This window comes from Penicillium angulare, assembly GCF_028827245.1.
Source record: "Penicillium angulare strain IBT 27051 chromosome Unknown utg000001l_segment0_segment0, whole genome shotgun sequence".
Classification (NCBI taxonomy): Eukaryota; Fungi; Ascomycota; class Eurotiomycetes; order Eurotiales; family Aspergillaceae; genus Penicillium; species Penicillium angulare.
In genome coordinates this window covers 1,691,798-1,718,774 of record NW_026623160.1, presented here as the reverse complement: position 1 = coordinate 1,718,774, position 26,977 = coordinate 1,691,798, and the positions used below count along the sequence as shown (strand labels likewise).

Here is a 26,977-nt window from a genome sequence, read left to right as displayed (position 1 = left end):
TAGATCTGGCAATCTTGACAAAAAATGCGGACATGGACTGGTAAGTATCCCGGACGTGATGCAATAAGCCAGATATCTAACGGTTTTTAGGATGGTGAGTGACCCCGAGCGTGTAGAGTCCACGGAATCGACTATCTGACATTTCCAGCTTGACATGTCGATCTAGGAAGGTAAAGTGTGACGAAAGACGTCCGAAATGCAGGAACTGTGAAAAAGCCCACGTCCAGTGTGTTTCCAGCGACCCCTTCTCTTTCAAGCATTGGCGCAATCCTTCGATTAGCAAGAGAGCTAGAAGAGGGGGCGCGGGGATTTTTGAACCAGATCATATCTGGGTCAATATAAATTCATCTGGTATGAGAATTCGATAAACGTTTGCCAAGCAATATTTATCTTGTTCTGCAACTGACTACAGACAGGCCAATTTGTGGATGAAACTATTACAATATCTAATGAATATCAAGATGGGACGCAGAAAATAAGAGTTGGGAGTTCAAGACAAAATAATGAACGCATTCACCATAGTACCGGTGCCGAAAGTGCTGGAACGCCAATCCAAACCACCTCGACCCAACTTGAACAAAGAACCAACTCACCAGCAATTGACTATGATCCTAGCGGCATAGATTTTGGAATCACCTCCATATCACCAACAAACCGAGCAACTCCCCAATCAATAATTGACTCCAACTCTACCTCCATTGGCCTTGACAGTTTCGAAGATGTCGACTGTCACGTCCACTTGTCTGAAGTTCCTAATGCCCTGGAGGATGCACCGAGTCACATACCAATAAATACCCCCACTTCATGGGAAATAATCCGTCAACGAGAAGATGCGGCCGGTCAAGCTTTACTTTCAATGAGAAATAACAATCCAGGGGCTCAATTGACCAGGTCTTCGATGAGTGAATCAAGTCCGTCAATCCAGTGTTCCCCAATGGTTGATAGCGATTTATCGCCACAAGGAACGTATTTAGGACAAGACATACATGATACTTCCATTTCAAGTGTTTCAAAAGAAGAGACAGATCTTCTTCGTCAATTTAGTGTTGAAGTAGGGACTTGGATGGATCTCTCTGACTTGTCGGAGACATTCTCCAAAACAGTTTGTCGATTAGCCGTGCAGGATCCATTGCTCAAAGCAGCATGTATTGCATGTGCAGCTAAACAACAGTATATCGTCGGGAAGATGCACAATGGTATGCAGATAGCACAAAAGAACTACGACGTTGCTATCTCACTTCTTATCAACCGACTTTCGGACTCCAATGAGCAGCTTGCCGGATATGGATTTGCAGCTATTGTTATCTGTTCTTGCTATGAGATGCTAGACGCCCCCACAATTAATTGGCAGAGACACCTCGATGGTGTTTTCTCTTTTGGAAAAGTACAAAAAGTGAATGGATCATCAGGAGGTGTTGCGCAAGCTGCTTTCTGGTCTATCGCACGGCAAGAAGTAGCCTGTGCTATTATTAATAGGTCAAGATTGAGGCTTGACCCAGAATATTGGGTAGTTGATCTCGAAAATATTGGACAGGAAGGAAGCGAGGACATGATTAATAACCAGTACATCCCCTCTTTGCACGTTTATACCTCGAGATAAATTCTAACGAACAAAAGGGTTCTCGCTATTCTTGCAAAGGTGGTCGCTCTCATGGCTTACTCTCAAACGCACTCATTAACCAAGACAATTGACGAGTGGCATAAACTTTATGCCCAGCTGGAGCATTGGGAGAGCTCTGTAAAGAACAAGGGCTTCATGGATCCAGTTTCAGTCCTCAACGATGAAGGCAAAGTCTTTCAAACTATTTGGTTTGTAAGAAGTGTCTGTGGTCAGTATCCTCTAAGTCTCGCAGCATTTCGACTACGACAATAATTAACGACGCATAGCATCTTCCTGGCAAATGTTTCATCTTGCCCAAATACTTCTCTTAACTACAAACCCCTTACAAGACACCAATAGCCTACTTGCTTTCCGTACAATAGAAGTAAGTTAGAGTATATTTCCCCACGCTTTAATTTGTATAACAAGTATTAGACACAATTAATTTATCACGCACGACAAATATGCGGCATTGCGCAAAGTAGGCCAGATGGAAGTTGCCGTGTCAACTCAGTTCAGCCTCTCTACTATGGTATGCTCTACCAAAAGCTCCTCTTCATTTGCCCGGATACTAAATTTGCTTTGACAATTAGCGGGGTGTTGCTTCAACAGAGATGATGAGAGAAAAGCGACAGTTAAGCTACTTGAAGATATTGAAAATGAACTTGGTTGGGCGTCAATCTATAGAGCTCGGGACTTGGAAGCAATATGGAGCTGATGGCCAACAGATCCGAGTGTCTTGCAAACTTGGAGGTGCTAAGAATATAATATTGGAATGAATCTTTGAACCCCTTGAATGAAAAGAGGTGCAAAGTGACATCTGGAAGTGGCTCAAAGGGCAGGCACTTCAAGTTGAACTTTGAACTTGTCCATTGGAATAAAAAGATGGTAGTATATACCAAGTATCTCTAAATTGCTATTTTCGATTAAGTCAGGGTGTAGCCACCATCGACCCGTAGATCAGCTCCAGTAATGTACCTAGCAGAATCGCTGAGCAAAAAAGTTACCGGTCCCATTAAATCTTCTGGCATTCCCACTCGACCAGCAGGGATAAGTGAAACCCACTTCTCGCGGAATTCAAAATTCTCTTCCAGAATCTTGCGAGTACTATAGGAGCACAAGACAGTAAGTACGATCCTCACAAAAGAGGCGAAAATGAAACACAAAGCGAATGTTATTCTTGAGACTCACAGAGCAGTCAGGATATACCCAGGACTTATACAGTTCACACGAATGTCATGAGTAGCCCACTCTACAGCGAGTGATGCAGCAAGGTGACGAACGGCCGCCTTAGCGGCATTGTAAGGAGCTTGGGGCTGAGGAACATTGACAATAGCTCCAGACATGCTACCAATGACCACCATGCTCCCCGATGCTTGGCGCTTAATTAAGTGTTTGGCAACGCCAGTAGTAAAGAGATAGGTACCATCCACGACAACGCCCCACAGCTTCTGCATTCGATCGTAGGGGTATGTTACAGCGCTGAAATTCTCGGTAAAACCGGCACAGGTAACCAAATTGTCAATCTTACCCTGTTTAGCTATAATATCGGCGATAGCATCGTCGACCGAGGCTGGGTTGGATACATCAGCATAGTGAGCGGTTACTGTAGGAAGCCTTTGAATAAATTGAATTAGTAAGTTAGAAATATTGAATGATAGATGAGGGGATGGTAAGAAAATATAGACTCACTTCTCAAGACCAGGATTTTCCGATTTGAATTGTTCTAGTAATGTCTTGGCCTGGATCTGGGCTTCATCGTCTACATTATGGTAGTTAGTTTTAATTATCTTCTGTACTAGGTAGCGGGGATTTGCAATCAGCTTACGGTTCATATCAACAATGGCAAGATGCGAGCCTGAAGCCACAATTGATTGGGAAAGAGCAAGACCTATTCCACTCGCTCCTCCTGTCACCACTGAAACCTTGTCCTCAAGAGAAAATTGCGCGAGAGTTCGTTTGAAATGCCGACCGCCCCGGCCTTGAATGATGGGAGTTCGCGGTAAACCGGTATCCTCAGGGTATTCGATGCTGATGTCTTCATCTATGCGCGATATTCCTCCGCCCTTCTCCTCAGAAATAACATCGAGAGGCTTTTTGGGTTGGAGCCGGGGCCCCGACCCGGGATTTTGGGAATTGACAAGTGTTGGGCTTGCAGACGAAAATTTTCGACTAGAGAGGCTGGGGACAGAATCAATACTGGAATTAAACTTGTGCAAGCCGGTAAAAGAATATGTGAAATTGCGGGCCAGAAGAGCCAGGCGAGTGGGGCGGACAGATACGGTTCCTATCATACTGGTTGAAAGATGTGCAGCTGGAATCTAGGACGACAGATAGTTGAAAGTGAAAAGAAAAACGAGAGCTCGCCGAAGTTATAACGAGAATACGGAGCCGAGAGATGCATATTTAGTTAAAGCTTTTCTAGTATATGCAGAATAGGTATCTCAAGCGACAGCTTTTAGAGCTTGAATGTACTTTTTGATCCACTTATAAATTATCACTGTGCAATAGTATGTACAATTATCTGGAGTTTCACTTTCCTTAACAGATTCTATTATCGCTTGTAATACCTCTGCGGGTTCGTTAAGATTGCCGTCAACACTCGGCTTGACCACTACTATTCAACCCTCCTTCCTATGGGGTTAGGCAACCCAACCGAGCTGCACCCCACAGGCCTCGGCTGCCACGGCACCAACAGAAAATTCTATGGAAATACCACTGATATGTACTTCTCAGAAAATCGGTATTGAGTCAAGTCGGAGATAGACCGATTGATGTATGCTGGATTACACGATCATTAAGTCGTAATATGAGCCATGGGGAAATTTGCGTAAAGAAGATATTTGGATATTGCACTAAAAACTCATGGACTAATAATATTCACAGGAAAGAGCCACCAAGTAACTACATCAATCGCATGCTCACAAGGAGCTAGTTGTTCTTTGAGATTTTTCGATCCACTGAATTTGATCCCTCTTGTACTTATTAGCACGAAGATCACCAGAGCGAGCATGGGCTTCAAAATTCTCTGCCCGAGCCGCTCGCCCACAGAGCCGACCAAGATCGCCACTGGCCTGATCGGATGTGACTTCCTGGTAAGTACATGTTTTCAGATACTTGCCAACCCATAGACCCCCAGTATAACGGGAAGTGGTGCGAGTAGGAAGGACGTGGTTTGTGCCGATAACCTTCGGAGAATTATTAGTTATTTTAGTCCCAGCTTTTATGTAGACAGCTGTGACCTTACCTTATCTCCATAAGAGACGCATGTCTTCTCACCAAGGAACAAGGCTCCATAGTTTGTCATACGATCCAGTGCATCACGCGGAGTACGGGTGAAGACTTGTACATGCTCGCTCGCATATTGATTGCCTAGCGTCCACAGCTCGTCCATGGTTTCAACGATGATAACTTCTCCAAAAGCGTCCCAAGAAGTTTTGGCTACTGATGCAGTAGAGAGATCAGAAGCGGTAAGGAGGCGGTTCACAATCTCGATGGTCTGGCGCCCAAGCTCCGCGCAAGTCGTGATCAGCACTGCAGGGGTGTCGGGGCCATGTTCCGCCTGAGAAATTAAGTCTGTTGCCACAGTGAAGGCATCGGCGCTCTGATCTGCCAGGATGAGAATCTCAGTGGGACCCGCGAAGAGATCGATACCAACTTCGCCAAAAAGCTGCCTTTTGCCCTCGGCCACGAAGGCATTGCCAGGTCCTGCAAGAAAGTCCACTTTCTGAATTGTCTCTGTACCTATCGCCATAGCAGCTACGGCTTGAACGCCACCAAGGAGAAATATTTCGTCGGCACCAGCGAAGTGCATGGCAGCGACGGTGCTGAAAGGGATCTTTCCATTGATTGGCGGCGTGCAACCAATGACATTTTTAACACCGGCAACCTTGGCAGTTAGAATAGTCATATGCGCCGATGCAAGGAGTGGATACCGGCCACCAGGAATGTATCTAGAGTTGGTTAGATTTTTGAGACCGAGAATAGTGCCGGAGAGGATTTTCTGTCCAACTTACGCGCCAACGTGATCAATGGGCACATTTTTCTGGCCGAGATGAACTCCTGGTCGGATTTCAACTTCAAAGTCTTTAAGAGAGTTCTTCTGCGCTTCCGCAAATGCTCTCACATTTTGTTGTACTTCTTTGATATCATCGAGAGTTTGTTTGGGACAGTTGGCAATGGCCGCATCGATATCAGCCTGAGATAGCTTGAAGCTCGGTGGAGACCACTTGTCGAACTTCTCCGAGTATTTTCTCACAGCCGCATCACCGTCACTGCGAATAGACTCAATGACCTCTCTCACGATTGCGGGAACGTCGACACTGGGGGCTGATTTCAATCCTGGTAAACCAGTGACCTCTTTGAGATATTGGCGGCCCATTTTAAAGTTTCTCGACCGATCGAGTAAGGAATTGGTTGAAGATGTTATTTTCTCGTCGAGAACTTGAATGCTCCAAAGAACGTGCAGACCGACGATTGTGTTTCTGTGGCCATGGTGTTTATATAGATCCAAAGAACCATCTTATCGAACTCTGGAGAATTGTTGATTTCTGCATTGTTTCGGACTTCATGGCGAGATTCCAGTTATGTCATCTTTCCCCCCAATTGGAGCCTTCGCAGGAAAGTCCGAGAATACGAAAGTTTAATTGCCTGGTCCTTCGGCAAGTGAGCCATATTCGGCTCGATTACTTTTTCGGTAAAAGTGCAGACTCAAGACCCGCTTTTCACTTTTGCTTGACGTTTTGATCTAGAACCAGTAATGAGGGCTAAATTGCAAATCGTTCGGAAATCCTTCACCGACTGCGCTTCAGTGGAACACTCTTCCCCAGACTGCCCCCAGGTTGTGGCTATTCGGCGTTTCATTGAGACATTTCTTTTCTTGATGTCATTTGCACTTTCAGGGGCTCGGTGAGTCTTCTAAACGTGGAAACTCCCGAAGCCAAAATCTATCAACATTGAAATGTTCATCTAGATCTTTTCAAAGTAGTAATATGTTTAACAGTCTAACACTGACACAGAGAAATTTTGAATCCAGTTCCGCGATACATTAATGGTCATTCCTTCTAGCTTACTCTGAATGTATTATATTGTAGCGAGGGTAAATTGGAATGTTTTGGTTGATCTGTCTTCTATTGAATCTTTCCCTTAATATTTAGATTCAAGTACAGTAACAATGATACCGGTGTTTACTACTGGAGATTTCTAGTGTTCAAATGTCGCTCATATGGCTTCAGGCCAGGAAAATATAATTTGATACATAACTAATCACTGCTATGTCCATCAAATCCAAGGCATTATATTGCCTCGTCGCCGAGAAGTCATGGTTAAGCTCAATTCTTGCCAGTCTCTTCATCGAGTTTCTCCACATGGGTCGCCATCCCCTCTGATGAGTAGCTCAAGCCCGCCGCAGTCTTCTCAATAGCCTGGGCTTCATGAGTGATATATTTTAATGGGCGCTTTCGGGAGATGGCATCCGGGTCCTTGGTGACGATTAAAGATGGATTAGATCTATAATATGCGTCCATGTCTTCAAGGCTTCGGTTCGCTTTTTAAAGAGGTATTAGTATAAGAACTCTTCGCAATCGAACTAAAAACGCACCTGTTTCGGGATAGAAGAAGTAAAGGATTGGCAAGAAGGCAGCATTGGTCGCAGTCCAAACGAGCCAGAATTTCCAACGTAAACTCTGGATTCCAATTGGAGTAACTTCGACAATGACAAAATTCGTAATCCTACATCCATGATCAGACTTGAGCAAATTATTGAGCGAAACATTACGAACCAGTCCATAGCAGTTGCAACTGCTGCTCCCTTGGTTCTCATCGGCAAAGAGTTGATTTCAGTCGGATACAACCAAGGGATACCAAGCATTCCTATGCCAAAGGCACCATAATAGAGGAAGAAAAATGCGACCGATGCCGATGCATATTTCTGTCCATCAGTACTCGTCTCAGAGTAGCACAACAATATGCTGATAACTAAGAAACAAACGAACTGGCCGAACGTTGAAATCATCATCAGTCCTCGGCGCCCTAGCCTCTCAACAAGCAAGACAGCAAGGCCAGAAAACACCAGATACGATACAGCATTGCACGCAGATAGTAAGCGAGCCAGCTTATCAGAGAGACCAACGGACTAAACGAGCGCTTAATAAGTTACTTTCAATCAAAGGCGTAAGTCAGCGACCGAGGGTTGCTTCTTGATAACTCACGTTGATAAGCACCGTCGGTAAATAATAGGACATGATGTTGATGCCTCCGAACTGTTGCATGAATTGACTTCCAGCACCAAGAATGAGCCTTCGAAGGGTCTTGGTAGCATTTGCCTTTTTCTTCAGCAAATCTCTCCACCGCACTGCATTTTCACGCTCGTATCGGACGCTGAAATTGATTTCGCGGCACTGCATAACGATGAAGGGGTCATCAGCCGACTTCGCTTCCAGACAACTGAGTACCTCAATCGCTTCGTCTTCCCTTCCATGTGCAAGAAGCCACCTTTATATTGTAAGAATTTAGCATCACGAGTTATAAGTAAATAATGTTGGAGGTGAATTCACCTAGGAGATTCTGGTAGCCACGGCGTAGTGCCCATGAGAACGAAGAGAAAAACAAATTGGAAAGCGAGTGGAAACCGCCAGGCAACAGAGCCACCGACAAAAGAGAATCCGTAATTGATCCAGTTGACGAGGCAGAACCCAGCGATATTCATCATCATCTCAAACACCACGAGCTTGCCACGCCATTTTGCCTGTGAAGTCTCTGTTTGCCAAATAGGCGCCGTAGCAGTGTTAATGCCATTTCCTATCCTGCCACGTTGATTGGAATCAGCATGAAATACATAATTTTCCAGTGATCAGTTGTCTCCTTACCCCAACACAACTCGTCCAACAAACATTTGTTCCAGACTGAACGAGCTTGCCTGCAGGATAGTACCGACAGCCATAATTATTGTCCCAACTATGATCGATTTTTTCCGCCCCAAGGCTTCTCCAATGGTGAAAGCGACAATCGCGCCAATAAAACAGCCAACATCGTATATAGCAGTCACTGTGGAAAGGGTTCTAGTTTTCGTAGGCCCGACCAAGTCATGAACTTCGAGAAAGTTCTGTGTGATCACCACACCACCTGTATGAATTATTTCAGTTATACCCTATCATTCATATCATCCAATTATGATTCTTACTGAAAACGCCTTGGTCATACCCAAACAAGGACATATCTGTTGCACATGCAACCTGCGTAGTTGTCAGAGCGGCGTTCAAGCAGAACAAGGTATTTATTATCATACCGTCACCCAGAAAGTGAGCCATCCTCCTGTAAAGCCAAAGAAAGGCTTTTTAATCTGCACACTCATTGTGGCATGAGAATAGTAAAACAAGTAAGATGTAAATCGGATATCGTTTATGAATGTGTATGGGCTAGACAATGGATCTTTCGGATTTAAAAATTAAACTGGCATCATCTCGTCAATTATATACAATTTGGAAGTCAGTCGTACAGAGCCTAACCAATTATATGACGTGAGATCAATCCTGGGGTATTTGACTCCCGGAGAATGCTGAAATGTGGGGAAACGCGGAGAGAACGCGGGGAGGCAATCGAGGCGAGCGCCATTTTGAGCTAGATATGGACAAATTTCATTGAAATCGAAGCACAACTATTGGTCACTGTATACGCATATTTGAACTTTAAACAAGGAGTGAGAGGTATCGTATTAACACTAAAAGTCCTCAAGGTTATGCCCCAGGAAGTAGCGGGTCGTGTTGGGTAAAGGAGCCGACAGCCTGATCAGCGATTACACTTTAGGGAGTCACGCCGAGATATATAGTTTGAGCTTAATCTTATTAAATGTGTGCTAGGCTTATTGCTAGTCTAGGATAAATGTGCCTGAGATGTAGCTGTTGGATAATCACAGTCGGCCAAAAGGTATATCCAAGTTGTTTTCCATAAGCCATTTTCATGAATGTGCCTTAGCAAGGTCTCGTACGAACAAAATTACCTTCGAATTCTAGCCAGCTTTGTTTAATCATCATCGTCATGATTCACATGCGTTTTTTCCTTCCCTTGTCCTTTCTGGAATCTCTCATGAACTTCAAATATTACTAGTATGAGCCTTAGTAGTATATGGTCTATACCACACTGGAATTTTCCAATGCTAAGCTATCGCATAAAATATACATAAATAATCCATGGATATGTGATGAATAAAATATGTTTGCCCCACGATTTAGTATGTAGCAACGTGTCAGTACTTCATGTAGGCTACCTGCAAATTATGTATTTCAACCTCTAAGCTCTTACTTTCAGATTTACCTTCCAAGGCTTGATTCCAAGATTTCTTTGATAGGTAGTTTGCCCCTACAAACCGACGAGCTGTGTTAGCTTAAACAAATTCTGCAAACGAATTGTATGCAGCGTTCCTCTTAGTAGCGTCATCATGATATGTCTGCCTTTATATACCCTTCATTATCTATTGCTTCCAAGTCACATCCGCCGTTTTTCATCCTTCTGGACTTCCCCTTCTCTTGCTACTACAGAGAAAACCTCAGTTCTCAAAGTCATTACATCTAGTCAAGGTGCCTGTCTTTGCTTCTTGCGGAAAGGATCCCCACAATTCCTCAAACAATCCGCATCACTCGAAAGTTTTCAAGGCCCAAATGGAGGCGAACCTCCAGCGCGCTGAAGAGCTTAATGGTCAGCCCTTAAAGTCAGAGAAGTCACGAACCACAATTGTCATGGAGTTTGAGAATCGTCGCTTTCTTGCCCTCGCTAATCATAATGAGATGTCAATGAATATCAAATCATCATTTCTACCTTCTGCCTACACTCCGTGTACCGTTCCCCTCGACAATTTGAGAAAGATCATGATAAAAGATCTACTCATAGAGACCCACCACCGAGGGTGTTATCTATTGCTCAGAACAGTCACCCCAACAGACACCATAATGGCCGTGATGACAATAGTTGAGGATGAAGAGGACAGAGTGCTTACACTGTAGCTTTACAACCAGGAAAAAGAACTCTCACGGTCTCATCGTATTGAAGAGAAAACCATCATTATTGTGAAAGAACCATACGTTAAGGTGATGGGAGACAGCAACTACTGTATTCGAGTTGATCATTTTTCAGATCTCAAGTTTATTCCAACGTTTCATCATTTGGTTCCCGCATCCTGGATGGAAAAGGTTTTTGAAATTGATGAATCTGTCGAAAGCTGGAAAGAAAAAGGGAACAAGTTTTTTGACCAGCGCAATTATCGATTTGCTATAGAATGGTAAAGTTGGGAGATACAAAAATGGTTCGAAGTGAGACTGATAATGAGCACAGTTATTCAAAGGCCCTGGAAGTCGATCATTCTCACGAGCTAGGGGCTATAATAGAGCGTGACCGGGCTCTGTTTTTTTTTGAAAACAGGACAATTTGATGCAGTAATTATTGGTCTCGAAGAAGCATTGAGTGGACCCGACCAATGTGAAAAAGCTCTTTTTCGAAAAGCACAAGCTTTGTATGAGCTTCAAAGATTCTCTGAATCCTGCGAAATCTATAAGCTGCTCAGCGAGAAATACCCAGGAAGTCCCTTCGCTCAAGAGGAGTTTGCGAGAGCTTCGGCTCGACGTGCAGAGCAGAACACGGGCAACTATGTGTTTAAGAAGATGCTATCGGAGGTGAAAGAGCATCGGCCACCATGCCTCGATCACGCTACATAGATTGGACCTGTAATCGTTAAAAAGACAGAGTCTCATGGAAATGGTCTGTTCACAACAGCAACAGTCAAAGTTGGCGACCTGCTACTCTGCGAAAAAGCATTTTCTTATGCCTCTCATAAAGATGATGATGAACCTTCAGCGGGGGCTGGTACAAATGAGAAGCTCATTGAATTGATTGTCCAAAAGCTTTATAAGAACCCATCTCTACTTACCCCAATTACTCGATCTTTATCGGGGTACATATGGTGCGGTGGATGTCCAGGAGGTGGATGGTAAACCCACTGTGGATACGTATGAATTATACAAATTTCCGTAAACATGCCAAAAGCTTATACTTCGTCAGATTTCTTGTCGAGTGCATTGTCGACTTGAACGCATTTAAATCCCCTCTCACCTCTCGCAGGAGCCATATAAATTCCAGAAAAGGTACACGAGATGAGAAGTTTCCATCCTGTGGAATTTGGTGCTTAGCATCGCATATCAATCATTCTTGCTTCAATAATGCTTGTCACTCGTTCATTGGTGATATGATGATTCTTCGTGCTACAAAAGACCTGGCCCCTGATACGGAGATTACCACATGGTATTTGCCGCCATTGCTTGTCAAGACATGGGGGATGATGAACGATGATGTCGTCGGCTGTTGGATGATGCTCGCTCGTGCCTACCGTCTCGTAGCGCCTGCACTTCAGGCCCAAAGCGTGACATATGCCAAAATATCCTACAAGATCTGCGTTGGCGAAGATGAAACATTCTACAAAACGTATGGCCGGCTTTCGGATCGAACTGATGGCCTGATCTAAAAAATGAATATTGGAAAAAGACTGGTGGAGGCAAAAATATTGGGGGCTCTGGGGTAAATCTAACTGCTTTCTTTCTCCGCGCTGAATTACTCCAACGTGGAGGCCGGATCGTTTAGAAATATTGAAACACAAACTCTGTTCCTGTTGTCTATCTTTCGTATTCGCTGTAAACTAGTCTTGAGAATGGCGCCTAGGTATTGAGGTGATTACTCAACTTTTGTGGAATTTTTGGAATTTTTGGAATTTTTATAGATTCACAAACACGACGCTAAAAGCAAGCTGGCATGGCATGGGTCTTTAAAGTTGTTACATACATACATTTAAGGCATGTAAATCATAAACTCTAAAATTTCAACCCAATCATTTAAACCACCACGCTACGGTCAATCTTCTAGCCATTCTTCCAGGGGTCTACTGGAAGATAAGTTGCTCCACCTTCACCCTCATCTGGAACCTACTACACAGCATCGTTGGTCGAAGAAATAACGCCAGTCTCTTGCTTCGTAGTTTCATTGACTTCATCGCGAAGCAATGACTGATCTTCAGCTACAAAGTCAGTGTAAAGGCCCCGAGCGTCATCGAAAGAATTGGCAGTTCTTTCTGGAGCGCCTGCTTGCCATCTGGGAGTTTTACCATCGAGGGCTTGAACATCACGGTCGCAGGAAGGACATAGCACATATGTAGTGCCCCAAGGTCCCTTGAGAAGACGTAAAAGGTATTGGTGATGACGGTGGTATACTGCAGTAGTAAATGTGTATCCGTAAGATATGCTAATAAGCATAGGCTCAATGATTAGTATCAATGACATTACACAAGACCGGCCAACAGAGACATCGTAATACTCACAGCATAATAAGACAGGAAAGATTGGAGTACGTATGGGGAATGCTCTGGGCTTCTGAGTGGCGCCAGTAGCGGCCATAGTTTCTTTTGGCCAAAATAACAATGCCTGCGATGTATATGCCGAGAAACTGAGCGACCATAAAAGCGTCCGCCAAAATCTCCAAGGACGAGTAGGTATGTTTTCGAGGGCCACGATTTAGGAAAAGCTTGACAGCCGAGGCAAACATGGCAATAATAAACTGCAAAATATTAATAAAAAGTATGAGAATAAGTCCAGGCTGTGTGGTATATACCAGTATAAGCTGCAGAATGGTTTCAGCACTCCCATTTCTGAGAACGATCGCGGCTATAGCACATGGCAGAGAAAGGCCGGCAACGAGGAATTGGGCTTTGCGAGCCCACGCAAGAGGATATTCCGATGGAGAGTTCATGTTAAGATGATCATAAAATTGATGATATTGTGGAATGTGAATCTGTGAATCCGATCTTCAAATGAGTTGTTTTGGTGCTAGCTGGAGGTTTTAATACATCAAATGAATGTGTTTCCGTGCTAATTTAATTTGGCTGCCTTCCAAAACAAAACTCGATACTTACCTATCATAACTATCATATAAATCTATTTAAAGACAACCAGTCATTTCTTTGCATGGCTTGGCCCCGGGGGTTGTTATGGCCCCAACTCCCCAGCCTCGTGGGGTAATGCTGTTGCCTTCCGACAGAAACGGAATACTCAAAACCCGCATGATGATTGAACATTAGGTTGATGATTAATACATCTTAAAACCTTGTTTATGCTTGAATGGGAAAATGACTGCGACCGAAAGCATCCGACTTGGTATTACTTGATTCAAATGTTACAAGGTGTAGCCCGCTCCGTAGCGAAACACCGAGTGATAGAGAGCGGAAAAAATATATTCAAAGCCTTTACATGCAATTACTACTAGTACATGTACATATCTATACAGTGCCTTGAATCTAAAATGGGCCTAGAGAACAATACTCTCGCATTTATCAACAGGTCGAAGCCCAAAACTCTTCATTCCACCTTGCCAGCTCATATCGATCGCCATCTTAGCAAATTCTCTCAGACCGACCTCATAGCCTCCGATAACTTGGCTGTCCACCTTCTCAATACCACCAGCCTCGACAATCCGATGCGCCAAATCAGCAGCATCACGCAAAGCAGTATTCGCCCCCATTGCTCCAGTTGGGGGCATGACGTGAACAGAGTCTCCTAGAAGAGTCACTTTACCCGATGGCTCCCAGGCTGCAATTTCAAACGGGGCGGACAGAAGTGAGCGAATAGATGACTGGCTTGCATCTTGATAGTCAATAACACTTCGCACAGATGGATCCCATGACGAAGTCAATTGACGCGTAAGATCCGCAGCCTCTTGCGGGGTAATGTGCCAGGACCTCTCATCAGAGAAGGGAATTTTTGACCGATGAACGACAAGCACCCAGTACATATACGGGCTGGGTAGTGGCGGTACTGTGGCATCATTCGCGTATGGAAAATGAATTGACTCGAACATGAGGGTTGGTTGATCTTTGTCGTCTGGGTCTGTCACCAGGCTCATTCCTGTTCGGTGGTTCTCTGGTGAAGCGGCTAAGTATTCAGGCGTGATGGGTGTTTTGCCGAACACAATGCGCATTCCCGTGTCTATAGCTGGGAAGTTGGGTATATGTTGCTTGCGGACTTTGGAGCGAACACCATCCGCTCCGACTAGTAAGGCCCCCTGGGCGGTGGTTCCATCTGCGAAGTGGGCGACGATCTTATCATCAAACTCCTCGTAGTGCAGTAGAGATTTGCCGAATTCGACACGCTCGTCAAGATCAGTTAGCAGTGCTTCGCGGAAAGCACTGCGATCAATTGTGTATATCTTTCCTGAGAAGGAGCCAGAAGGTGGCCCAGGAGGAGGACCACCGGGACCTCCCAAAGTTGTAGTCGAAGTGCCGTCGGGCTTGATTCTGACGCCGAGCCCAGTTGTCGCAGCGCAAGTTTTCTCAAAGAGAGCGAAAATCTCTGGTGTTAGAGAATCTTCTAGAGCTTTGACGCCATGCTCAGTAATTCTGAGACGGTATCCTTGAGTGCGAAGATTTTGTCTTTCATCTTGTTCGAACAGTTTGAATGGAATGTTGTTCTTTCTCATGGCCTGGGCAAGACAGACTCCACCGAGCCCGGCGCCGACGATTAGGACTGGAAGAGACATAATAATAAACAAAATCAGGAACGTGAAGTCTCCCAAGGAAAGTAACTGTGTGTTTGATAGATATTGATGATGAGTTCTCAAGCTGGTTTGTGTATATTGGGTTGAGGTGATGCTGTGATTCTTATAGATCGCTCAGGATGCAGTCCTCGGGACCGAAATTTGAGGCTCGGGACCGAGAGGCGAGAGGCGGTGGCCGACACCAACTGGCAACAACAACACTTTGGGCGTTTTTCGGGAATAACCACAGATTTGCAGAACTTGTACTCCGTAAGCCCCAATCTTGCAAAAAGGATGATTCATCAACGACAGCTCTGATTGCTTCAAGTGTACATAGAAATACCAGGAAGCGCTTTTGTATTTGAACTTGATTTTAGTCAAAGGCGCACCGTGATACTTGATCTAGTTAGGCCTCCCACAAGCCAATTACGACGTGGCGTTGTAACCTCACTCTCGTATTTGGATATAATATCAGACATTGCCCTCACAACAGCTTCGTATAAGCCGACCGTGGAATATCAAATGTAAATGCCTCAAGTTTCGAATGCATGTCATTTCCTAAGACCACAAGAATGGATTTCAAGCGCCCTAAGCAAGCAATCTTCCTTGGCTTCTATCGTATGGGGAAAGATGTTCCTAGTCATCCTTTTCCGAGGCTAAATGAGTCTCGAGTGTTCAGGAATCAGCTGCGTAGAGTACATATAATTGCACTTAGAGCGGGACTTTTGAAAGCCCTTAGTCCTACTTTGTGCCTTGCGGTTGTTGTTGTGGCCAGTTTTTGGGTGTGGAAATCGTAAAATCTTGTGTGCAGCTCTAGTCGCTTGAATCATCTCGCGCACTGTGGTGCCTGATTTTACCACAACCATCCTCTCTTCTGCTCGGCCGATTAGATCAAATCCAGCCAAGTCCAATGAAGGACTTTTTTTTTGCTTAATATATGAAATGCAAAAGCCGGGCGTTTTGATGGTACAACTTGATAGATGATATTGACAACGATCTAAAGGGGAATCTTACGGGGACAAGGGAGTATGCCCTTGACAATGTTCATTGGTAGGACATGGAGGAATCGCATCAGAGTTCACCGGGGATGTAAATGCTTCTCAAAAGGTATCATCCTCTAGACGTTCCATGCGTCGAATGACACTCGGGCTCTGGTCGTCAAGGTCGTCGGTGACGTCTCCTGCCCCAGCAGTAGCCAGCAAATCGTCCACAATACGCTTCGAGGCTTCCTTAGCTGATGGTGGTGATATTGTTAGTTTAATACTCAAAATAAAAGGTGAAGGAAATTTGGGGACATGGGAAATCCTCCTACCAGGTGTTTGCATCAGTCGACTCTGAGGAATATGGAATTGCATGGTCTTGGGAGGGCTGGGACCGAGATCTTCATCTAGATCATCGTCACTATCCCAGAGCGCCCGGCTGGTTCCTGGTTTCTTGGCGGGAGTCAAAACACTAAAGCCGGGCTTTGGAGTGCCGCGAACGTGATTGCTGCTGGTACGTCGCTTGCGATGGGTTCCGGGTGTTGCATCGACACCCTTGATAGGCGAAGAAAAGATCTCAGAGTGGAGTTGAGGGGCCTCAGGTTCCGGACTGGAAATTGGTGAATCGTCGAAAGCATACTTCGAGCTAGAGGCGGCCTGTTTCGGGGTAACCGCAAATTTAGAGCGTGTGTTTGTACCGCCCCCTGCATTGTAGAATCCCTTGCCTAGAGGAGTAGCTTGAACGCGGTATGTCTTATCGAGCATCTGGTGCATTACCGGATCAGATGATTTGTGGTACCGATTGTCTCTAGATGCGGACTGGTATTTGGCAGAGGACGTAGGTGGGATAAAGGGTGATGACATAGGAGTGACGGATGAGGCTTCTGGTGGGAAGAAAGGTTGCCGACCTGGGGTTGATGGAAGTGTAGAAGAGCCCGGAAGATCGAAGGGGGACCTTTCTTCGTTGATGTGCTTTCTCAAATTCTCGTATGAAGACGATTGTTCGATGGAGGATATTGTCATGTCGTCCTCAGTTTGTTGGGCTGGGGCTCGCGGCGTGCTGTGCGAGGAGATAGTGAGGGCAGTGATATCCAGATCCTCGCCATGGCCATGGGGGATAATATGGCGTTGCGACGCAGGCGTAGCGTAGGATTGGTCGGCTTCGTGGGTTGTGCTTTGAGTTATATCGGCAGATAGTTCCTCTTCTGTTGCTGTAGGCTCCTGTGATGTATCATCATTCCCATTCGGTCGCTCCTCATATCCGGACAGAGACACGTTGGCGCTGGCCTCAAAGAATTGTTTCCAAAACTAGGTCGTCGATTAGTATGCATAAAGAGCAATCGAATGCTCCCCTGAGATGAACTCACTTTGGCACCATCCCAAACATCATGAGAATGCTCCGTATACTGCTCCACTATAGGTAAGATACTAGTCGTCACGATCCGGTGTGCTTGACTGAAGTTTTGATCGATCTCTGTGGACATTCGGTGGTTAACGTCATATTCATTCGGTTTGTTTATTGTCTGACCTACCTTGGAGCGTCAAGGTGATGGACTGTTCTAGTTTTTCCAGTTCTTCGGTGAGTGAAAGCGGCCGCTCAGGGTGGCCCGATTGACGGGACATGATGGGCAATTCTGGTGTTTGAAGAAGTGCTCTATCTCGAGGTAGATAGAAAACAATGAAGCTCCGCGTCGACTCCACGCGCGGGGAACGGCTACCCAAAGCGGTGTGTTTTTAGGGCTGTAGATAAGGGCTTGCATCAGTCATGTGGAGCGCCATACTCGGGAGGAGACCGATCTCAATGAGGAAAGACGGGACGTTTTCAATGGCGAAAGATCAATGTCAATGCTTTGGATATAAAATCATTGCTCGTTGGATCCTTTGTATTCACGTCAACGCTTTTTCGTGCATGTCATTGCTCTGCTTCAGTCGACTAAAGAGAATCTTTGGATTTAAAAGACAGTCAGGCATTGCGAAAGGAACTCAATAACTAGTAAATCTATCCCTATGAATTTATAGTATCTATTATTTGACACAATTGAAACCTATCGTGGAAGTCCCGAGATGCCCGTCGGGAATCCTTACCTCGCATCCATTCGGGAAGAAGGCCTGGCCGAAGATCCTGCATTCACCAAGGTCTGAATTGAAGATCCGATCTGCATTACATTCAAGTTAGTCATGGCTGGGAAATTTCCCGAAATGGTAAAATAATGATATGCTTACGCTTGCATCTCGGAACCCTTAAGTTCGCAGTTATCGCCTGAAACGAATACACCACAACCGAGCACACCATTGCTGCCATTTATGTGGCAGGCTCCGGTATTTCCGTCTCTTTTTTTTGTTCTATCAAGGCGATTAGCTTACTTCATCCCGGAAGTATATTCAGACTTATCCACGTCGTAGAAGAGCTTCTGAAAGCTGTTATATGGCTCAAGTCTGACACCGGCTTGCTTCATATTGCATTCAATAATGACACGGGTTTCCTTCAAGTGCTCCTAGGCTATAGGTAAGTTCTAAACCCATATGGGCTTCAGCATTCTTGATAGCCATTCTTTACAATAGATACGAATCAGTCATTTTTATGCTGGACAAAGGCTTAAGCATTGATGTTTCACATGCGATCCTAAATAGTTTTGATAGTGATCCATATTGCTCGAGTGCAATCGAGCTTGCTATTCGAATCCGTAATTTGGACAGTTCAAAACTGCTGGTCGCTCGAGGTTTTTCTCCTGAGCAGAAGGATCTTGATTTTGCCAGGCAAAATGGATACACAGAGGAAAGTGCCATTTTGTCGATATTCGACACCGTTGAACTGTCCGATATAATGCCAATTGATCATATGATTGATCATGTGGCTCTTTGGGCCCCTCAAGATGCGCGTGTCAAGGTTGTTCCATTGTCTTTGCCGTTAATCCTGAGCCCAGAATTCGAAGTAAAACAAGATGAAACTCACTTTTCACTAATTTGCAACTTTTTCTTTCAAAGCATGGCTCTCAGGTTTGCCCTGTACGACGAAGGATGCAGAGTGGAGAGCATTCCAAATAACTAGAACTTCATATGATATACCTTGAGAGCGGCTCAATTTATTCGCCAATCGGGAAGGTCGTTCAAGGTTAGTCAATTCGATAAAACGTAGCTGAAAGTAAGTTTGCTGATACACATGGATCCCTCGCGCCCCACATCAATTGTTCCAGCAGTAAAAATGTATAATTAAGTAATCAGCATAGCATAACTTCCTGTATATACCTTGAAAGGCCGGAACTATAATTACCCGGACCCGTGCCCCACAAATACTGACGTACGGTCGGCTGAGACCCGGCTTCTATTGCGAGTTCCCACTCAGCCTTGTCTTCTCTTGAAGGCGAAGCTAAAACCAATACGAAAGCTACAAGTGATAGGTTCACATTCACCATGCCTGCACCACTCGCTAAAGGTAAGTCAAAGTCAAAACATCGATGTCGTTGGTTAGTTCGTTCTAGATTCACTAGGGCGGTATCCTCACGCTTATCGGTTCCCCGCTACGAGCATATCTGACGATCTATCCAGGTATTATCTTGACAGTGTCCGTCCTCGTCGCTGCCGGCGTGGCCGTTTACCAGTCACCACAGTTTCAAGAATGGATGAATACTTCTCGACGCAAGGTTGCAGTTGCTTTACACAATCTAGGCGATGAGATACAGCCACGCAACTCATCATCTCCGACTCGAGAGGATATCTCTATGAATGAAGATATCGGGGAGGCAGCGGAAGAACGCAGACGTATCGCACGAGCAGAGATTGAGCGGCGGGCCGCTTTGTTAGAAACTCGCCGGAACTCAAGGAACTCCCAACAACCGCTAGACAGCTTCGATTCTTTGGTAGACAATGATGGCAACCTCCGCTTGCACAATAGAATGAACCGGAATCTCTCGGATGACAATAACATGGCCAGCTCGACCGCAGTGGATATAGGGACTTCGCAGCAACTTTGGCGGGGTAGACTGACTGATCTGGATGGAAACCGACTGCAGGTGGAGATCCACTCCGATACTGCGTCACATCATCCATCGGAATCTATTGTTCAGTACACGCCTACATCTGAGAATCCACATGGAGGAAGTCTTTTTGATCCATTTTCTGATTCTAGAGGCCACTCACCTGTGTCCGCTGCTTCAATCTCAGCATCAAGCCATACTGAAGGCAACGAACCGGTCTATTATACTCACCCCCACTCAGCATCTGACTCAAGCCATCGACCAGATACCTTTCACGACTTAAATGAGTTGATTAATTGGGACCAAGAAGAACGTCAAGTTTCGTCCGCACCATCCATAGCAGGAAGCTCAATCAATGGGCATCGATTCAATGATGTGTCATCTGATGGAACACTGAGCGATTTGGGTGCTGCCTCAGTGGGAGGCGTATCGACGCCAGCTAGCTGGTCTGAGATCGGCAGTGTAGTCAGTGATAACGATGCTGGTCATCAACAGTTGCTTTGATTGAGCTTTGGATTTCTCAACGTAATACAACCCTTGATGGGCTTTGATAACTTGGCGCAGTTGGGTTGGATTGAGTCAACGGTAACAGGTAGCTTGCTCAATTTTTTTATCTTGTTTCTTTCTCATTTTCTTTCTTTTTCTGCGGGAATATCAATAAACGGATTTTGAATTTAGCTATGAATGAATACACCCAAATGGGGTTATCGACAGACACTGATTCATTTCCCTGCGGTATTGTCTCTAAATAGAATCTCTCTTTTTCAAGGAATAATCCAGTAATTCGTATTCTACGACTGGCGTCCTCTATATTTCCGTAAAACCCAGGTCTTCGTGTTTCCAGGTCGCCGCGGCATGACGCTGTTCCCAGCAAGGAAAATTCTAGCGGACTTAAGGGCCCAATCCCCGAGACACCACCACAAAGCGGGAATGCAGCACATACACTGAGGCGGACTTAGGGACATTGACCATGAAAACCACGCAGTGTTCGAAATATAAAGAGCGCCATGAAGTCCTATATAGTGAGAAAACTTTATCTTCTTCCACCAGTGAATTCCTGAGATTTTCAACATGACTTCCACATCTCGAACCATTGTCCTCATCACCGGCGCAAACCAAGGAATTGGTTATGCAGCAGCAGAGCAGCTTCTCAAGCAAAAGGACTACTATATCTTGCTCGGCTCGCGCAATGCTGAAAATGGCGCTAAAGCAGCCGCAGAGCTCGACCCCTCCGGTGTATCTGTGGAACCCATCACCATAGACTTGACAGACGACGGTTCTATTCAGCAAGCTGCAGACCACATTGCCTCAAAGCACGGTCGGCTAGATGTCCTCATCAATAACGCCGGCATCAACAACGAGCTCGCTTCCTACTGGAACCAGCTAGAAAACAAAGAAGAGACCAAGCCAGATCTCGCAGCCTTGCGACATGTATACCGGGATACGTACGAGGTTAACCTTTTCGGCGCGGCTATCACAACCGAGGCATTTACTCCACTGCTCGAGAAGGCGGTTATGAAGCCTGCACGTATCGTTTTTGTTTCTTCGCATACGGGCTCTATTGGATTGCGCACTGATTCGTCTTCTCCATTCTACGAGAAGATGAGCCTAGCATCGTTTCCTGTTTATCGTAGTAGCAAGACTGCGATGAACATGCTGACGCTGCATTATGCTGCGAAGTTCAAGGAACAAGGCTGGAAGGTTAATGCCTCGTGCCCAAATTTGACAAAGTCAGCCTTTTCTCGCTTCAGTGATCTGGGACGCTCTCCGGCGGCGTCAGCGGTTAACATTGTTCGGCTGGCAACTTTATCTGAAGATGGAGAGAGCGGACAATACTCCGATGAGAATGGTGTTGTAGCGTGGTAGATGACAGAAAGAGTGGCATGCGGTCAATACGGTCAAGGATTGTTGAATAATCTAAAACTATTTATATCACATAACTTGAATTATTGTTGTTTTGTTCCGAGTATAAGTATAAGCCTAGGCAAAGATAGACCCTGCAGAAGCTGGGGAAATATTTCATTCCGACAAGGTAGCGGGTACTCTGTTTCACTGCAATAATACCATAGTGGAGTAAGTACCAGGTACAATCATCGGGTAAGCAGCGGGCCAAAAGAGCCTCGGCAAGTTCGGGGCGACGTCAACGTAAAAGCGGAGTGCCTCGTCTCTTCTATGTACCTCGCCGTTCCTCTTCTCTTTCCCCCTTCTTCCTTCACATACCCCATACTTTGGTCAATTTGGTGAGTTTTTGTTTATTGGAATTCCAATGATATTTCAAATCCCCATGTTTGCTTGTTCCAATTTTTATTCAGACTTGCCTAGTAGCTGCATGCAAGCTTCCCCGCAATATCACTGGGGGGGCCTCCTTGCATCAACCCATCAGAGTGGTCAGGAATGAGGAGATATATTGAACTACAGAAGCTAATGAAAGTATTTGATAGTTTCATCTCATACATTCACAATGGCCGCAGATCGTCTTAGCTCGCTTCTGAGCCACCTCCGACCCGGTGCTAACACTGGGCTTAATGCAATGTAAGCTTCTGATCATTACTTAAGAAGTGGACGAACGTAAGGCTGACTGCCATCAAAGCACCCAAAAGAACCCAGATGATGTAGTGATTACATTGTCTCTGCGCACGCCGCTGACCAAGGCGCGGAAGGGTGGCTTTAAAGACTCTGAGTTGGACTACATTGTCTACGCGCTACTGAAGGAGACATTAGCCAAATCTAAAATCGACCCCGCACTGATCGAAGATGTGTGCTTGGGCAATGTAAGTATGACTTAAAGTCAGAACTGCTGCTTTTTCAGCTCGCCCTGTCTAACATCAATTAACAGGTCGGCGAAGCTAAAGCCGCCTACATGGTCCGCGCTGCCGCTCTGGCTGCTGGAATCCCTCACACGGCTGGTGCCTCCAGCGTAAACCGATTCTGTTCCTCTGGCCTGAAGGCTGTGCAAGATATTGCCAACCAGATTCAGCTTGGTGCTATTGATGTCGGTATTGCTATGGGTGCCGAGTTGATGTCTGCTGCCGGTGATCGTCTTGAGCGCCCCTTCAACGATGAAGTTCTTCAGAACCAAGAGGCAAAGGACTGCATGCAGCCTATGGGACAGACTTCTGAGAATGTCGGCAAGGACTTCGGTATATCCCGTGAGCAACAGGATCGATATGCTGCGGAGTCATTCCGCCGTGCGGAGGAGGCGCAGAAGGCCGGTTGGTTCGATGATGAGATTGCTCCTATCTCTGTTAAGGTTAAGGACCCTAAGACTGGTGAGGTTCACCAGGTCACATTGACTAAGGATGATGGAATTCGCCCTGGTACTACATTCGAATCTTTGTCGAAGGTTCGACCTGCATTCCCCCAGTTTGGTGATAAGTCGACTGGAGGAAACTCGAGCCAGGTTACCGATGGAGGTATGTATCAAATTCGCAACATTTCCAAATTGGAAGGTGAGGCAAATGCTAAAACTTATATCTATAGCCGCTTCTGTCCTCCTGATGCGTCGCTCTAAGGCCATCGAGCTCAACCAACCTATTCTCGCCAAGTTCTGCGGCGCCACCGTTGCTGGTGTGCCTCCTCGCGTGATGGGTATTGGTCCCACCGCTGCTATCCCCAAGCTGCTGAGCAAATTTCAGCTGGATAAGAATGATATTGATATCTTTGAGATCAACGAGGCCTTTGCATCCATGGCTGTCTACTGTGTACAGAACCTTGGTCTTGACCACGCAAAGGTCAACCCCCGTGGTGGCGCTATCGCTTTAGGACACCCTCTCGGTGCGACCGGCGCGCGCCAAATCGCTACTGTGCTGAGCGAGGCGCGCCGGACTAAGAAGAAGATCTTGGTTACTAGCATGTGTATTGGAACTGGTCAGGGTATGGCCGGTCTATTTGTGAACGAGCAAGTGTAAATGTCATTGTAAGAACTCTTGATACAGATAATCTGGTTGATTCAACAAATGTGTAAATTGATTCATATGAAATATATGTGGGTTTCTCAAATGAGTATGCAAAGCTTCCAGTAAAAAGGGTCATGAGGGTATCAAGTCAAGAATGAAGACTAAAGAAAAATTTAGAAAATCGTAAGAACGTAATATGGCAATCATCTTGAATCATCCTGCTTCCCCTTCCCCTTCTTCATTCTTTCTTCCGCCGCACGAGCCATAGCCTCCCTTCTGGACTCAGTTCCCGTCGCTGCCCCGAGCCTGGATCCCGAAGCACCAGACTCAGCTTTCGAGCCCCCAAGCACAAACTCGCCTCCAGTCCACCCACACTCATCAACGTATTCCTCGTCTTCTTGCATCCTTTCCCAATCCCCAGGGTTATAAAACTCATCCTGAGTCAATCGATTCCCACCAGACTTCCAATCCGCTTTCTCGACCTCTTTCTCAATCTGCGACGTCAGATCCCAGAAATCCCGATCGTGAGGTCCAAACACACAATGCGCCAGCTCGTGGCATAGTGTCTTCCTTATAGTTCTATAATCGCGATACCCATCGTACGCATCCGTACGCAGTCGCAACTCAATAACCTCGCCCTTATTCCTATTTAGACCCAGAGTCCGCGACTCACTAGTCGTGTGCTCTGCAGGATTCATTTCCGTAAGAAGCGGCACAGAGAACTGATGCTTAGCCATTGCAGCGCGAATACCTGGGTCATCACGGAGTCGCTCGAGGAACTGCAGAGACCGGTCTGGGTTCGGGAGGTAGGAGAGAGGAAGGCAGCGATGGAAAGTATAGTTGTTACTCGAGGACGAGAGGGTGTGAACGCCACCTCTAGAAGGCGCGGGGGTGACTCTATTCCTTTTGCTAGCGGCGAAGGCTTCGCGACGAGCTTCTTGTCGTTTTTTTACGTCTGCGGCTTGTTGGTGGAGCTCGGCGATGTCTTTTGCTGGGGTGCCGAGGAGGGTGATTTTGAACTTCGGGGAAGATAGAGGCAGCAGCTCGCTGAGTTGCGTTGGTGGAAATGGGGCCTTTTTCATGCCTGGCTTTGGTGCGATGAGGAGCTTCTGGTTTGATATTGGGATATTGAGGTCTGCTTCGATTTCGGAGCTGAGGTCTTCGAGTGTGGCGGTTGGTGGGAGGTGGAAGGTATGCGCGGTGCCTTGGTGGTGCACCATTAACTCAAGAGATGTCTCCATATTGAATATGCTAGATTTGCAGGCGTAAGGCGTAAAGATGCGACAAGGTGAGAAACCGACTCCGCTTGGATGCTTTAATATATGAACCCGATTAGGCAGGCGCTGAGGCGAATTCGAGAGAGTTCCACGGCAATAGCTTTGTCAGCCCGGAGATAAGCATGGGGCCTCGGCATTAGCCACTGACGTTGTTTTGTTAGTGAAACGCAGATCTTATAGTTCAAATGTTACAAATCACCATGCCTACAAGTTGGATAATCTGTTTATACTAAGACAAACTACTTAGGACCATAATGATATGTCAGTATAGGGCTAGCTAATCTGATGGACTTCTAGTAGTCATTGTAAAATTTTGAAAATGAACCAAAACCGCCAAACGCCGTGGGGTGGCATACGGTATTTGAACTCAAATATTCCACATAGCATACCCAAATGCAAGAATCTCGATCGAAATGCAATATATACAAGAGTTGAACGACAGATATTCGCGCCGATCATTAATGGTGCCATCTTCAACACTAGGGGTGGAGATGGGACAAGAATGAACACACAGAGAATAAGTAGCGAAAAGAAGGGTCGGAGAAAAGGATTGTAAGATGATGCCCACCAATCCTACTGTTTCGCGACAGATGTTCCGTTGGATAATGCGATGGTTAGATTGGCAATGGCATCATCCGACATCCACTCTGCCATTTCAGGAATCCAGGTATGGCTATGAAAACAAGTCAGTAAACCCGGGCAATCTCAGCATGCAATGGTAAATCTAAAAAAACTCACTTGTGAAATGTAGTGTTGATCAACGCCTCCTCTGAATACTCCTCCAGTAGAATCAAATCATAATCAAAAGGCACCTTAGCCTCAACACCCTCAAAAGTCGTCGCACGCAAAGGAAAAATATTCCCAATTCGATACTCATGGAAGTTCTTACATTGCCAAATTTCCGGATGTGCATCCGGCTCCAATCGGCTCAATCCCGTAATATCAATATACAGCCCAGTCTGGATATCAATCCACCTCGCATCAATGATGTTTTTGCCCTGTCCACGTTCTCGCTGCCTCGACCAAGGATTCACATCCAGTAGATACTGGCGCTGTTCTCCTGATGTTGGCGACTCATATTCTACGACCGTATGGTTATAGTGGTCTGCTAGATAAGCAAGTGTTGTATCGGGTACTTGCGTATCCATGTCCCAGTCCCAGGGAAGAATCCGACCATTCCACCACCAGCCGAGGAGAGTTCCATGCGCAATCCAAGTTTCTAGTTTGTTTTCATGAAAAAATGTGAGGTATGCGCGGATCATGTGGGTGAGGGTTTTTGCGCGGATGTCATCGGAGACAGGGCCGACGAAGAAGCGCGAATCGTAGTGGCCGAGGATATCGTCATTGCCTGGTTCATGGAAGTATTTGTATTCGGCGGAGGCGTTGAGGCCGTATTGTCGCCAGAGAGGATCTGTGTATGTTGGGTCTTTCCATTCTGGCTTGGGAGTTGAGGAGGGACTCGGAGTTGAGGAGGGACTCGGAGTTGAGGAGGGACTCGGAGTTGCGGAGGGTTCTGGGTACGGTTCTTGACTTTGTGTGCTAGGTAATGCAGTGGCTATAGACCAGAGTGCAGAGGCGGATGCTAATGTCGTTCGCCAATGCATCTCCGGCTGAGTTTCCGAAGCACTGGTTTGAATTCTTTATAAAGGTGGTTGAGCTGCGGAGCGACGCCTTGTTGCTCTCATGCTGG

At 45.9% G+C, this 26,977-nt stretch overlaps 16 protein-coding genes across 16 annotated transcripts; 8 read left to right on the top strand and 8 right to left on the bottom strand.

Annotated features, from left to right (window-relative positions):
* Window positions 1-24: 24 nt before the first annotated feature.
* Window positions 25-1,873, top strand: N7478_000603 (uncharacterized protein; the record flags this gene model as incomplete). Its single annotated transcript, XM_056916818.1, has 3 exons — window positions 25-40; window positions 417-1,563; window positions 1,618-1,873. The coding sequence occupies 3 exons, from the start codon at window positions 25-27 to the stop codon at window positions 1,871-1,873; spliced, it is 1,419 nt and encodes a 472-aa protein (XP_056784698.1).
* A 28-nt stretch (window positions 1,874-1,901) lies between these two features.
* N7478_000602 (uncharacterized protein) lies at window positions 1,902-2,318 on the top strand (the record flags this gene model as incomplete). Its single annotated transcript, XM_056916817.1, has 3 exons — window positions 1,902-1,985; window positions 2,036-2,132; window positions 2,194-2,318. 3 exons carry the CDS (start codon window positions 1,902-1,904, stop codon window positions 2,316-2,318), a joined length of 306 nt encoding a protein of 101 aa, XP_056784697.1.
* Window positions 2,319-2,526: 208 nt separating this feature from the next.
* Window positions 2,527-3,894, bottom strand: N7478_000601 (uncharacterized protein; the record flags this gene model as incomplete). Its single annotated transcript, XM_056916816.1, has 3 exons — window positions 2,527-2,707; window positions 2,792-3,217; window positions 3,293-3,894. The coding sequence occupies 3 exons, from the start codon at window positions 3,892-3,894 to the stop codon at window positions 2,527-2,529; spliced, it is 1,209 nt and encodes a 402-aa protein (XP_056784696.1).
* A 627-nt stretch (window positions 3,895-4,521) lies between these two features.
* N7478_000600 (histidinol dehydrogenase family protein) lies at window positions 4,522-5,981 on the bottom strand (the record flags this gene model as incomplete). Its single annotated transcript, XM_056916815.1, has 3 exons — window positions 4,522-4,788; window positions 4,848-5,553; window positions 5,617-5,981. 3 exons carry the CDS (start codon window positions 5,979-5,981, stop codon window positions 4,522-4,524), a joined length of 1,338 nt encoding a protein of 445 aa, XP_056784695.1.
* Window positions 5,982-6,930: 949 nt separating this feature from the next.
* N7478_000599 (sugar porter family MFS transporter) lies at window positions 6,931-8,951 on the bottom strand (the record flags this gene model as incomplete). Its single annotated transcript, XM_056916814.1, has 8 exons — window positions 6,931-7,145; window positions 7,200-7,330; window positions 7,381-7,733; window positions 7,810-8,092; window positions 8,155-8,403; window positions 8,467-8,722; window positions 8,781-8,832; window positions 8,886-8,951. 8 exons carry the CDS (start codon window positions 8,949-8,951, stop codon window positions 6,931-6,933), a joined length of 1,605 nt encoding a protein of 534 aa, XP_056784694.1.
* Window positions 8,952-10,168: 1,217 nt separating this feature from the next.
* N7478_000598 (TPR domain protein) lies at window positions 10,169-10,875 on the top strand (the record flags this gene model as incomplete). The annotated part of the gene is given in 2 exon segments (XM_056916813.1): window positions 10,169-10,581; window positions 10,597-10,875. The coding sequence occupies 2 exon segments, from the start codon at window positions 10,255-10,257 to the stop codon at window positions 10,873-10,875; spliced, it is 606 nt and encodes a 201-aa protein (XP_056784693.1). The 5' UTR covers window positions 10,169-10,254.
* A 17-nt stretch (window positions 10,876-10,892) lies between these two features.
* N7478_000597 (uncharacterized protein) lies at window positions 10,893-12,107 on the top strand (the record flags this gene model as incomplete). The annotated part of the gene is made up of 4 exons (XM_056916812.1): window positions 10,893-10,980; window positions 11,027-11,262; window positions 11,329-11,540; window positions 11,648-12,107. The coding sequence occupies 4 exons, from the start codon at window positions 10,893-10,895 to the stop codon at window positions 12,105-12,107; spliced, it is 996 nt and encodes a 331-aa protein (XP_056784692.1).
* A 457-nt stretch (window positions 12,108-12,564) lies between these two features.
* Window positions 12,565-13,381, bottom strand: N7478_000596 (uncharacterized protein; the record flags this gene model as incomplete). The annotated part of the gene is made up of 3 exons (XM_056916811.1): window positions 12,565-12,877; window positions 12,954-13,189; window positions 13,244-13,381. The coding sequence occupies 3 exons, from the start codon at window positions 13,379-13,381 to the stop codon at window positions 12,565-12,567; spliced, it is 687 nt and encodes a 228-aa protein (XP_056784691.1).
* Window positions 13,382-13,936: 555 nt separating this feature from the next.
* Window positions 13,937-15,163, bottom strand: N7478_000595 (FAD-dependent oxidoreductase; the record flags this gene model as incomplete). The annotated part of the gene is made up of 1 exon (XM_056916810.1): window positions 13,937-15,163. One exon carries the CDS (start codon window positions 15,161-15,163, stop codon window positions 13,937-13,939), a length of 1,227 nt encoding a protein of 408 aa, XP_056784690.1.
* A 1,097-nt stretch (window positions 15,164-16,260) lies between these two features.
* N7478_000594 (DASH complex subunit ASK1) lies at window positions 16,261-17,763 on the bottom strand (the record flags this gene model as incomplete). The annotated part of the gene is made up of 3 exons (XM_056916809.1): window positions 16,261-17,448; window positions 17,508-17,614; window positions 17,673-17,763. 3 exons carry the CDS (start codon window positions 17,761-17,763, stop codon window positions 16,261-16,263), a joined length of 1,386 nt encoding a protein of 461 aa, XP_056784689.1.
* A 681-nt stretch (window positions 17,764-18,444) lies between these two features.
* Window positions 18,445-19,189, top strand: N7478_000593 (Ankyrin repeat protein; the record flags this gene model as incomplete). Its single annotated transcript, XM_056916808.1, has 3 exons — window positions 18,445-18,459; window positions 18,492-18,646; window positions 18,703-19,189. The coding sequence occupies 3 exons, from the start codon at window positions 18,445-18,447 to the stop codon at window positions 19,187-19,189; spliced, it is 657 nt and encodes a 218-aa protein (XP_056784688.1).
* A 362-nt stretch (window positions 19,190-19,551) lies between these two features.
* Window positions 19,552-20,618, top strand: N7478_000592 (uncharacterized protein; the record flags this gene model as incomplete). Its single annotated transcript, XM_056916807.1, has 2 exons — window positions 19,552-19,573; window positions 19,687-20,618. 2 exons carry the CDS (start codon window positions 19,552-19,554, stop codon window positions 20,616-20,618), a joined length of 954 nt encoding a protein of 317 aa, XP_056784687.1.
* A 567-nt stretch (window positions 20,619-21,185) lies between these two features.
* On the top strand, window positions 21,186-21,980 carry N7478_000591 (uncharacterized protein; the record flags this gene model as incomplete). Its single annotated transcript, XM_056916806.1, has 1 exon — window positions 21,186-21,980. The coding sequence occupies one exon, from the start codon at window positions 21,186-21,188 to the stop codon at window positions 21,978-21,980; it is 795 nt and encodes a 264-aa protein (XP_056784686.1).
* Window positions 21,981-22,575: 595 nt separating this feature from the next.
* kat1 (putative 3-ketoacyl-CoA ketothiolase (Kat1)) lies at window positions 22,576-24,022 on the top strand (the record flags this gene model as incomplete). The annotated part of the gene is made up of 4 exons (XM_056916805.1): window positions 22,576-22,646; window positions 22,705-22,885; window positions 22,951-23,527; window positions 23,595-24,022. 4 exons carry the CDS (start codon window positions 22,576-22,578, stop codon window positions 24,020-24,022), a joined length of 1,257 nt encoding a protein of 418 aa, XP_056784685.1.
* A 191-nt stretch (window positions 24,023-24,213) lies between these two features.
* N7478_000589 (putative zinc metalloproteinase) lies at window positions 24,214-25,251 on the bottom strand (the record flags this gene model as incomplete). The annotated part of the gene is made up of 1 exon (XM_056916804.1): window positions 24,214-25,251. The coding sequence occupies one exon, from the start codon at window positions 25,249-25,251 to the stop codon at window positions 24,214-24,216; it is 1,038 nt and encodes a 345-aa protein (XP_056784684.1).
* Window positions 25,252-25,860: 609 nt separating this feature from the next.
* On the bottom strand, window positions 25,861-26,891 carry N7478_000588 (putative mannosylphosphate transferase (Mnn4); the record flags this gene model as incomplete). Its single annotated transcript, XM_056916803.1, has 2 exons — window positions 25,861-25,960; window positions 26,026-26,891. The coding sequence occupies 2 exons, from the start codon at window positions 26,889-26,891 to the stop codon at window positions 25,861-25,863; spliced, it is 966 nt and encodes a 321-aa protein (XP_056784683.1).
* Between the last annotated feature and the right edge of the window lie 86 nt (window positions 26,892-26,977).